The 12,499-nt window shown below is 47.4% G+C and overlaps 1 protein-coding gene across 1 annotated transcript in view; it reads left to right on the forward strand.

The window, feature by feature from the left end:
* Positions 1-12,499, forward strand: part of LOC135198613 (transcription activator BRG1-like) — a 264,106-nt gene that overhangs the window by 18,505 nt on the left and 233,102 nt on the right. Inside the window, 3 exon segments of the mRNA XM_064226363.1 lie at positions 5,949-7,045; positions 7,869-7,970; positions 7,973-7,998. Of these exon segments, the coding sequence (XP_064082433.1) occupies positions 5,953-7,045; positions 7,869-7,970; positions 7,973-7,998 (1,221 nt within the window). The 5' untranslated portion in view covers positions 5,949-5,952.

Consider the following 12,499-nt stretch of genomic DNA (forward strand, 5'->3'; position numbering starts at 1 on the left):
TCTGTACCTTCTGCTCCAGCCCAACAAACCTCCTTCTGGCTCTTTTTTCCAGAGTACATCTCAGCTTGCTGGTGCCTCTTCTTCATCCTCTGGTGCTCACCCTTTGAAACGCGGGAGAGGTTCTTGGCGTGGCTTAAGGGCAGAGAAAGGAGAGCTCAACCTCCAGGAGGACCTTTCTTCTTCTTCTTCTTCTTCTTACTTCTTCTTCCTTGTCTCTGTTCGTAAGAATCGTTTTAACGGAAGTAGGAGTCATCACCTCGCCTGGAAGACCGCAGAGGAGTGGACTTGTCTCTCCCGCCATTGGTCAGCTTGGCAGGGGAGAGCGGTGGATGCTTGGGTGGTGGAGGTCCTGAAGGAAGGTTACGAGATCCCTTTTGTTCCAGACCTCCACTTTCCAATCGTCCTCTCGAGTTCAGCAGTTATTCCCCTCACTCAATCCAGGGGTCAAGCCTTGGAGAAGGAGCTTTCGGCCCTCTTGGAGAAGGATTGCCATAGAGCGAGCTCCTCCTTCTCCCGGGTTTTACTCTCGATGTTTGTAGTTCTAAAGGCCTCGGGTGCCTGGCTGGCGCCATCATAGATCTTTCGGTTTGAACAAGTTCATTCTAAAGTCCAAGTTCAGGATGGAGGACGGTCCAGACTGTTCTTTCATCCGTCAGGAGGGGGGACTGGATGATTTCCATCGATCTGCAGGATGCTTATCTGCAAATCCCCATCCATCCAAGAAGCAGACCTTACCTTTCGGTTTTTCATGGACTCGGGAGTTTTCCAGTTCAAGACCCTTTGTTTGCGGCCTCACCACTGCTCCACAGGTCTTTTCTCGGGCTGATGGCCTCCTGTTTCAGCTATTCTGCATCAGTTAAACGTAAGGATGCTTCGGTATCTGGACGATTGGCTAGTCCAGGCCGAATCTCTAGAGAAATGTCTCCGGTCGAGGGAGATAGTTCTGTCTCTTTGTGTCGAGTTGGGCATTCGTGTCAACTTCGACAAGTCCAATCTAATCCCTTGCCAGATCATGACTTATCTGGGGATTGTTTTGAATTCCCAGATTTTGAGGGCTTCTCCCGCTCAGAAACGGATAGACAAGCTTCTGAGTCTGATCGAAGAATTTTTGTCCTCCGTAACGCAGCCAGTTTCTCTTGGAGGTCTCTCCTGGGCCATTTGTCATCCCTCATCCAACTGGTTCCCGGAGGTCGTCTCAGAATGAGGTCCCTTCAGTCGACACTTGCGCCAGTCATGGGATTTCGTGTCCGAGGACACGATAGTCGCCTCTTCTCCACAATGTCAGAAGGATCTCCGTTGGTGGATGCAAGTTCACCGCCTCAAGTCAGGGACATCTCTTCTTTCGGTTCCTCCGGACCTAATGTTTTGGTCAGACGCCTCGGATCAAGGTTGGGGCGCACACCTGGGCTCCGAAGCCGCTTCGGGCCTTTGGTTAGAGGAGGAGAGGAGCATGTCAATAAATTGGAGGGAACTGAGGGGCAGTGTACCTAGGCTTCTTTCATTTCAGGAACAACTGTTGGAGTCGGTTGTCGCGATCTTTGTCGACAACACACAGCAGTCTCGTACTTGAGAAAACCAAGGCGGCACACAGTCGGATCTTCTCACTCAAGAAGGCCGATCAATCCTGTGTTGGCAGAAGACAGGGGGATTACGTTGGTCCCTCAGTTTTATCCTGGGCCATCACAATGTCTTAGCAGACGCCTTGTCGAGACCGAACGAAGTTCAAGGGTCGGAGTGGACACTTTGCCAGGAAGTCTTCGACAGCCTCAGGAAGAAATGGCCTGTCACAGTCGATCTGTTTGCCACCCCACTGAATTTTCGGTGCCAGATATTCTTCGCCCCTTACCAGACTCCTCAGAGTGCCGGGACAGACTCTCTTTTGCAGGACTGGGAGGGACTTCAAGCCTATGCTTTTGCCTCCGTTCTCTCTGGTGAGGTCAGTCCTCAACAAAGTGAGGGGCAACCAAGCGTCTGGATCTAACCTTGTTATCGCCCCCTTCTGGCCACAGAAGGAGTGGTTTCCCGACCTTCTGGAAGCATCTGGTGGAACCCCCATTCGCCTGCCAGAAGAGACCAGATCTCTCAAACCAACCCCATTTTCATCGGTTCCATCAGAGGCTCCACATGCTTCATCTTCATGCCTGGGAGACTGTCAGGAGGTTCTCCAAGCACGAAGGGTTCTCCTCCAGAGTGGCGCGACAGTTGGCTCTTGCCAGGCGGCAATCAACCAGAGTAAATTATCAGGCTAAATGGTCGGTTTACAGACGTTGGTGTAAGTCTCAAGGACATTCAATTTCTAGACCTTCCTTACGAAAGTAGCGGATTTGTTTTTAGTTCATTTAACATCATGACAGGGCCCTGTCAACCTTCGTGCATTTAAGGGTTATAGGTCTATGCTTTCCTATGTTTTAATTAGGCCAAGGCTCCTGAGATCTCTTCATCTTATGTCATTAGAGATTTACTTCGATCTTTTTCCCTATCTCGACCCAGGCCGCAGTGTTCGCCTCCGACATGGGACGTTAACAAAGTCCTTCAAGCCTTAAGGTTCCCTCCGTTTGAGCCTCTGAATTCTGCCAAATTTAGGGACCTCTCTTCTAAGACACTCTTCCTTGTCTCACTGGCTACAGCCAAGAGGGTGGGTGAAACTGCAAGCACTCTCTTTTCTGGTTGCCAGATCTGGACAAGACATGATTTGTCATACCTTCCTGAATTTGTCGCAAAGACTGAATCGTCTGATAATTCCATTCCCAGGTCTTTCGTACTGAAGTCGCTGGTCGACTTTGTTGGTAATTTAAATGAGGAATTAGTTCTTTGCCCTGTTAGGCGCTCTCATGTTATTTTCGCCGCCGCACGAAGGACATTCAGGGTCGTCCCCGTCATCTGTTTGTTTCACCCCGAAATGTCAAGAGACCTATTTCAAAGAATGGTGTATCCTTTTTTGTTTTTCTCAGAGATCTGATCGTTAAAACTGGTGGTCGGCTGCTGGGGAAGACCAGACGCCGAGAGCACACAGTATTAGAGCAGTTTGCTACATCAGTAGCTTTATGAAGAACTTCTCAGTCGCCAAGGTGGCTTGAGGCAGCGATTGGCGTTCTAATTCTGTTTTTGCCTCTTTTTACTTGAGGGATATTTCTCTAGTTCTAGGCGACCTTCGTTCTTTGGGCCCGTTGGTGATGGCAGGACAGGTCGTCAGACAGGAGAATTAGGTAGTCTTCTGTTTTTACGTTTGGTTGCGCTACCTGTATGTTATTCATTAATTTTTGTTTTGTTGTATATATTTTTTGTTTTTGTATTATAACCCATGGCAGTTTTTGACGTAGTTATAATGGGAAGGTTAGGCAGTTTGGTATTTAGGTGTTTTTGATGACAAGGACTGACTGCTTGGCAACTCATGCTGCTTCCATTTTCAGTGTGAAATGGTTCCAGACCACTGGGTTGTCGGCACTGGCGACTACGCTTCTCCCAGAGTCGATGCTGACCTAGGACTAGCCACTGGTTCGCTTGTCCTGACGACTCCTGCTTCTTCCACTGTCCTGGACAGGAATTAGTCGATGGATCGTCGTCTGCTCATCTGGTGACTCGCTCACCATCTACTTTTTGTCTCACCTGTCTTCTCGGAGTCAGGACACTCGTGTGAGATCAGGCGACATTTAGTAGCCCTGAGTTTCTTGTTGACGAAGTCGGTTGCGGTTTGATACATCCCCGATGATCGTGTAACACGAGACCAGGTTGGACTGTCAGGCATTCGTCCTTCGGGACTGAATCGCCTTTTTGCTCCGCGCTCCTTTCTCTTGGCACCAGAAAGCTCGAGTTAGGAGTTGCTCATGAGCCGATTCGTTGCTGGCGACTTCGGGTTGCGTTGATACACCCCCGGAAGGTTGCTTAGCTTTGAATGCCCAGACAGTCCAGAAACTCATCCTTTAGGGAAAGAATAGTGCTTGATAGTCTTCAGGGTGCAGCCTTGCTGTCCGCAATTCGTCTGACTGTCACCTGGTCGGGCACCTGACTTTAGTACAGACGGACTGACTATGCACTTACTCCTTGCCTGTGCTACCGCAGTTGTGGCATTATGGTAGGAGACTTTGAGTGTTAGTATCTTTGACCTTGGGTTGAGTTTTGACTGCCTATGATATATATTTCTTTGTTTGTTTTCTCCTATTCTGTCCGAAGGGAAATTGTATTCAGATTCCCTCCTCCTTTTCAATGTGGTTAATCGGGCTAGATAAATTATATTAAGGTAATGTTTATAATATGGAAGTTTTTAATATTCTAAAATTAATTATTGAATATACTTACCGTGTATAATTTATCTAGTCCCACCCATCCTACCCCACGATCTGCCTATCACAACTGATTTGAGGGAAGGTTTTTCGTTATCTGTCAACGACAGTGTTGCCAACTGGCGGACAGAATAGGAGGTAACAGGGTTGCCAATGTGGTAAATTTTGGTGCGGTTTTTGGGGATTTAGGGCTAGATAAATTATACAGGTAAGCATTATTAATATTAATTTTAGAATAAAAATTCCATATTGTTAGAATACAATAAAGTTTTGTACATACTTACCCGGCAGATATATAAGATGAATGGCCCACCCAGCCTCCCCTCAGGAGACAGGTGGAAGAGAAAATCTGGTTCTAGAACGGGAATGGTTCCTATTCCTGCCACCAGCGGCAGGGGTAGATCACCTGACCTACCTGCAGCGTGTGCCGCGAAAATTCGAATTTCTGTCGGACGTCAGAGACATAAGCTAAGTATATATCTGCCGGGTAAGTATGTACAAAACTTTATTGTATTCTAACAATATCATATTATGATGAAATAAAGTGAAAATAGAGAACGGAATCACTTTTTTTTTTTTTTTTCAATAAACATGTTGCCAATGCAATCAGTTAACGAAAAAAATAATTTAGTTTATAATTACAATGAGATATACTTATTCAAGTCATATTTCGACTTAAAAACACGTTGTATAATTTTCTCATATAAGTTAAGTACTACATGTGCATATATATCTAGATATTTGTTTATGCTAACTAGAAGCAAGAAAATTAACTCCGAATTGAGTTAAATATGGCAAAATAAACTTGTATTTGCCATCAGCTGATTTCCAAACCAAAACACTGACTGCTATGTTAGTATTTTATAATAATTCAATAATATGAGAATACACACTAGTATATATTATTGGATACAGTGAAGTAATGTATAACTTTTTAATACTTTCTCTTTGCTTATCATAATTTTCATCACTACGCCATCTACGTGGCAGCAGCATCATGAGCTCGTACCTCTATTTTTTGCTCATGTAATAAAGCAAAAAGATCAATTGAGTAACTACTTGTACCTTGGAAAACTCTCACATTAATTCACTCGTAGGTCAAGGTACCGTAACCTATGTATGTTTATCACACATAACAGTACAAAAGAGAATATTTTACCTCTTGATATTTCATTTCAGTGATTCTCTCTCTCTCTCTCTCTCTCTCTCTCTCTCTCTCTCTCTCTCTCTCTCTCTCTCTCTCTCCTCTCTCTCTCTCTCTCATGGTGCCCAGCCATCTGACCCTCCCCCCAACCTTAGAAACTTCTCAAGCCCCCCTCCAACCCCCAAAACCCTTTCTCAGTCTGTTTGATTCTGTGCAGTGTTACCACCAACATTTTCCTGAGGCTGAGCAGTATTGCCAACCATCAAAGAGCATTTAGAAAAATATTTTTTTTGAAGTAGCTATATATGTTTGGGAACTTGATCCCTGGTTCAGAGATGTCGGATAATGGTGATCTGGATAATTGAAAGATCTTTTGTTGTAGAGGAGTTGTTTTCTCATTGGATTCCATTAATAAATTAATAATATTAATTAACTATTCTTTTTTTTTATTATTGAATATAGATGTAAGTATGAGATGAAATATATTAACATTTAGAGGTTTAATGTCCATTTTGATTTTCCAGAGGGATGTCGGCTCCAAGTCCAAATCCAGGGAGTGCAGCGTCCCCTATGGGTCCTCCCCAACAGGCATTGTCACCAATGCCTCCACCACAGGCAACATCACCTGCTGTAGGACCTCCACAGGCCCAGTCTCCTATGGGACCTCCCCAGACTCCTTCACCAATGGGTCCTCCTGTCATGTCCCCGGGTCCAGGTGGCCCACCACCAGCACAGCAGGGACCTCCTCCCAGTGGCCCTGCTCCTGGGATGGTACCCCAAGGGGCCCCTGGTCCTCATCATCCTTACCCTCAGGGACCTCAAGGGTCTCAGGGATGGCAACAACCTCCACCAGGCCCTTATGCAAATAGCTATCAACCACAACCACAACAGCAGCAACAAGGTCCAGGAGTACACCATCCAGCACAGGGCCCTCCAGGTGGTCCTCCAGTCAGTGGACTTCCACCTCCAACTAGTGGTGGTGGCCCTAATGGTCCAAGTCCTAGTGGTGGGAGCTACCAGCAAGAGAATCTTAATGCTCTGCAAAAGGCCATCAACACTATGGAAGATAAAGGAATGCAAAACGATCCAAGATATGCAGATTTAGTCAGCATGAGAGCCAAGTATGGCAGTATGGGGCCACCCCCAGCAACAACAGGTGCTGGCACTACACCTGGAGGTCCACCAGGCCCTCCAAGTGGGCCTGGTTATGGGCCTTCTGGTCCGGGTGGTCCAGAGGGTCCAAGACCCGGACTCCTTAATGCCTCTCAGATGCATCAGTTAAGGGCGCAGATTATGGCGTATCGTTGTATTGCTCGTAACCAACCAGTACCTCCTCAAGTTACTGCACTTGTTCAGGGCCGACGTCTTGATCAGGATCCATCAAGAGCACCTGGTCCTCCTGGACCACCAGGACCTTCAGGGCCTCCTGGGCCACCTGGCCCTGCAGGGCCTCCTGGCCCTCCAGTTTCAACAGGACCCCCAGGTCCACCTACTGGTCCTCCAACTGGTCCTCCTCAGGGACCACCTGTCCCAACTACTGGTCCACCTCAGGGTCCACCAGGACCACCTGGCCCACCAGGTCCTCCAGGACCACCTACTATGCAGTATCCCAGACATCCAGGTAAATATGGAAATGCATTAACTTGGCTTTGATGAGTTTATTAATATTTTTGTAAATTGGATAGCTTCATGTAAATATATTATACTACATGTCAAGTTTTTGGTTTTTATATAGCTATCAACTTTAGCATTTTTATTAATTTTTAAATTGATTTTTGGTGTTTGTAAGTTGAATGATTCATATTCACAGTGGAGGGGTTGTTAATGTTTTATAATATTCACGCAATATTGAGATGTTTAGCATGGACTGGATATTAATGACAGGATATAGTTTTAATGATTCAGGTCATACCTTTACTATAAAATTACAGTTTACTTGAAGAAATTGTGATATTTCAATATCTGCTAAAATAAAGTATATATGTGAGTTTTAACAGCAACATGCTTATGAGTTAGGCTATGCTTGCTTATGTGTTTGGCAGTATGGTATTGATTTTGTAGAGCCCATCATGTTTTGTCATTGGCTTTGGTCACTTTATGTAAGTGGGCCTTTTTTTAATTGTGTTGTATATTTTTTCATTTGTTAATCACCAATAAAATTCAGTTAAATTGATACCTACCTCATACATATACCTCTCTGGTAAATTTTGAATGCAAGTTTTTCCCGTGGGCGTGCTTTTGTACTTTTATATTCATGTGTTTTCACTTGCTAGGTGTTGGTTAAGCATCTCTTTGCCCTAATTTTGTTGTTTAGCATAATGCTTATGGTAAGATTTTATTGTCACCTGTTTCAGGTCTTGCTGTCTATCATACTTATAATTCTACTTCTGTTTCAGGTCCTATGCCAGGTGTGCATCCTCCTTTCAATGGAACTTCTGTTTCAGGTCCTATGCCAGGGGCACGACCACCTTACAATGGAACAGATCCATCACAAACACCCCCTCCCCCTCCTAGCGCTGTAACGTCTCAACCTGGGCCAAATGGTCCCTATCTGGAACAACTCCAAGACCACCAGTAATTATTTTAACGTTTCCCTTCTAATGAAATTATCAAAGTATTGTACAAAACTGGGGACCATTTATTTTAAATTGTACTGAAGTTATAAGTTTTGATGAGGAATAGTTTGTGTTTTGTTAGATTAAGAGGCAGCCTATACCTAGATACTATATGAAATTAGGTGATTTTGTCTCTAACTAGTTATATGAAATTAGGTGATTTTGTGGTCTGGCCATATAGTATGAGGATTTCAATTGAGCTACTGTTGCTGTATGACACACATTGTCAAGGCTACTGCAAATAAGGTTAGTTTGGTGGGGAAATGGGTGGCAAAGGAAACCTGTCATTACCTCCAACTCCTTGTGATGCAAAGGGCCTCTGACATTTAATCAGTCATCTCTTTCCTGCACTGTAGTTCACTTCACGACAGGCTGTGTAAACCACCCCAAGAGAATTTATGCATTAGCTGTTCCTTCACTATATTTTGTATCCCTCTTCATGATGACCATTTGTGCCATTGCCCTAATAATTCAAGTGAGTAAATTAGCCTTATTTCTCCAAGATATTTTATTAATATTTATGCATATGCTAGTAAGGTTTGTAGTTAAATAAAAGTTACCTCTGGTAGAAATCTGAAGGTACTGGAGGGAAAATTGAGGAAAAAATTTGCTCTTTAAAAGTAAGAGTTATTTAACTAAAATTTCTGATCTAAAGTAATGCTGATAAGAATAAGGTTATGCTTGCGTGTTTTTGAGAACATCTGATTACCTAGGCCATTTGGGTTTTTGTCATCTTTGATTATAGGTAGGTGTAAGTACAGTTATTAGGGAATCAAACTTTCAGGAGTGTAATATCATTGGTACAGAATGTTTGGGGTGATTGCATTTTTTGGGAATCAGACTTTTCAGGAGTGTTGTATCATTGGTGAAGTTAGGGTTGGGCTGATTACATTATTCTTCCTTTACCCCATTGAACTTTGTATAAGTGGCCATTTTGTTCTTGCAAGAATACAAACCATACCCTTTGGCAACAGCTGGTTATGAAACTTGGTAATGAATAGTAATGGTGACAGACAGTTGGCGGGGGGGATACCACCCATTAACCTTTAGCCAATGGCCATAATTTAGCTTACATGTCTCCACTGATACTAGACTTGGTCTTGAAACTTTGTGTCGTATTTTGGTGCGATTTGTGTTTCAGTTGTTCAGTTATATTTGAATTGTGTTTGTTCCTACACAATACAAACCTTTGGTCCTTTCCATTAGGAATTACTTTCAGCATAGGCTGGAATACAGCTGTTAAATTCTTGAACAAGGTGGTTAGGCAGTAACTTCCGCCTACCCACCTGCCCGGAGGTACACACCCCACTTTGCTTTTGGTCATCTTCCGATGAAGACGTATGTTTGTGAGTTCTTGCTGACTAGCCATTAATCAAGATTTTCTTGGTGGGATCTTTCTTTTATTTTGTGTATTGCATTTGATGTTAACCCTTAAACGCCGAAGCGGTAAAAAAAAAATGTTTCCCGTGTGCCGGAGGTGTTTCAGAGTGAGCGCGGAATCGGAAAAAATATTTTTTTCAAAAAATCACAGCGCGCTTAGTTTTCAAGATTAAGAGTTCATTTTTGGCTCCTTTTTTTGTCATTGCCTGAAGTTTAGTATGCAACCATCAGAAATGAAAAAAATTATCATTATCATATATAAATAATGCGATATATGATAGCGCAAAAACGAAATTTCATATATAATTGTATTCAAATCGCGCTGTGCGCGAAACGGTTAAAGGTAACGAGTTATTTCGTTCTTCGTTGTAATGTACACTAAATTGCGATCTTGTTCCGACACGGCATACAAACCTTCGGTCCTTTTACAATAGGAAGGTACTAGCGGCAGCTGGATAGGTCGTAAAGCTTTCGAACAAGGGGTTCGGTAGTTAACTGCTTGTCCGACAGGCGCGCGCGCGCGACTGGGAGGTAAACAAATCACTTTTGCTTTCGGCCTCACAGCGATGGACGTGTGTTCGACGCTCTCCTGCCCGCTTCTCGTCGTTTGCCTTTCCTGAGTATATGGTTGTTTGTGTGTATGATAGAATCATTGTAAGTACAATCATTTCTCTCTTTCTAATTAATTGTGATCTATTGGTCAATGATGGAATCTCCTCGCCTCGCTACCCCACGGAGACTATGCCCGGGTACCGAAGGGCGTAAATGCGGAAAGTTCCGCTCATTCCCGGAGATTGACCCTCATTATTTTGTGCGCCTCCGGTGTCGGGGGCGCGAATGCACCCGAGCCGAGCCATGTGAAGTTTTGTAATAATTGGTCGGAGGCGCAGTGGACTTTGTATGAGGGCAGGAAGAAGCGAAGGCCTGCAAAGGAGTCGTCGGAAAGCTCTCCCGCGACTCCTTTGGTTACGGACACTTCGTCTTCTTTCCTGCCACCCGCTCAGCTTCCACGTTTGGCGCCTTCCCTTCGGGGGGGTTTCTAGGTCCTTCTCCTCACCTGACTTGTCGAGTGTGGAGGAGGGCGCTAGATACCCTGACGTCGAGTTGTACTCTGGGTCCTCTATCCGTTCGTCTTCGCGCGAGCGGGTAGAGGATCCTCCTAATCACCTGACTTTTGCTTCCTCAGGTGCGGTTGCCGCGAAGGACGACCTCGGACAGGTGTGGGGCACCGGTCGTTGGGGCTGCAGGGCGTGCCGGTGTTTCCAGGGGGCAGGGGCTGCTCTACCATCTCGCTGGCTCCGTGGCGGTCACCCATGCGACGGTTACGACCACCACCACGACCCTTACAACACCTGGCTACGCTTCACCTCCTCACCTGGTGTACACCCCGCAACGCGGTCTCTGTAAACACCTACTACATCGGTGCAGGGGCCAGTCGCCGTACCTCGGGGGAGTGTGATGCCGCCACCTGGGTTTGCCGTGCTGCCGCGACCGGACTCGTGTGCCCGAAGAGCTCGCCCCTGGAACCTCCCACCAGTACCAAGGATGGCTGTGCCGCTGGTCCGTCCATCTGGACCGCCTGCACAGCCTGCCGTACCTGCCGTGCCTGCCCAGCCGCCGTTCACGGACGTGACGTTGACCACTGCTGCCGTTCCTGTACCTGCTCCTGCCGTCTCTACTGCCGTTCCTGGTGATGCCTGCACTGCTGACGTTGTTCCTGTTCCTGGCGCCGCTGCTCCCGATGCTGATCTGTTCGGACAGGTGCGTCCGGGCCCTGTTGCTTCGGCAACAGCAGCCCCGGCTCCGCTCTGGATGACAGATCTGACGTCGGTCCTGAGGAGGTTGACGAGGAAGAAGAAGAAGAGGAGGAAGGTGTCGTCGTCGTCTTCATCGTCTTCTTCGTCGTCGTCGTCGTCTGCCGCCTCTTCCCCTTCTTCTTCTAAGGCTCCCCCGCCGAAGAAGAAGAAGGTCGCCTCCCCCCCCCCTAAGAAGTCTCCTTCGGGAACTTCTAAGGGCCCGTCTCGCTCTGGTGAGACGGGGGGTTCTTCCGCTGGTCACCCTGCTTCTTCGGGGGCAGGACCCGTCTCTTCTTCCGCAAGGAAGAAGACTACGGGGACCAGAGGAGTGCCGGCTAACACCGGCACTTCCTCACCTGCTGTTAGTGGTTCGGCCACGGCAGCAGGGTCCGTCTCGGCCTCTCGTTCGCGAGAGGTACCGAGTGTACGGTCGCCTAACAGCGGCCGTGCAGCCAAGAACCAGACCTCTGAGTCCGGCTCAGCGTCAGGTGTTCACGGCACGGAGCGGAAGACTGGTGACAGCCGCTCACGCGACTCTCACCAGACCAGCTCTCGCTCTTGCGGCGAGCAGCTGGCTACCCGGGCGGACGTGACGGTCCATGACCGGGCCACGGGCTGAGGCTGGGAAGAGGTCCCCCCATTCGCCGGCACCAGCCACGGCTGGTACCAGCGAACTGACGCACCGTGAGGATACGCACGGTCTCACCGTGACAGTGGAGCTCGCCGGTCGCCTGACCGTCACTCTCACAGAGAGCGATCGGGTACGGCGACCAGCACCAGCTCCTCTGACACACGAGACCGGGGCCGCTGTTCTCGGTCCAGCCGTTCTCCACAGCGAGACGGCTCGACTAGGTCTGCAGCTCGATCGCCACCGCGGGGGGTTGGCGATCGCCTGCAGTCTTCCAAGCCCCACTGGTTCTGCCAGCGAGCGAGGAGGAGCGTCAGGTCTGCCTCTCCCATACCTTCAACCTCCTCGGGTTACACCGGGAGGGGCGAGGTATTAATTGAGGAGTGATCGTGAGGGTGCGCCCCTCAGGATCCCACCACGTCGTCGTACGTACCAGGCACGGTTTCTTGGACTTGGACCAGCCAGGTCATACGCACAAGTGGTTGGAGGAGACCGAGAGGGGTCTGTCGCTGTTCCTCCCCTTGAGGGAGGAGGGTCTCGGGAGATGCTCCTGTTTGAGGGACTGGATGGTCCGACTCCGCAGGACGCAGTCACTCCTGAGATCCAGAGGAACTTTGCCGAGGTTATTGCGCTGATTCGTCAGCACAACGACTCGC

Source organism: Macrobrachium nipponense, chromosome 23 (genome assembly GCF_015104395.2).
Source record: "Macrobrachium nipponense isolate FS-2020 chromosome 23, ASM1510439v2, whole genome shotgun sequence".
Lineage (NCBI taxonomy): Eukaryota > Metazoa > Arthropoda > Malacostraca > Decapoda > Palaemonidae > Macrobrachium > Macrobrachium nipponense.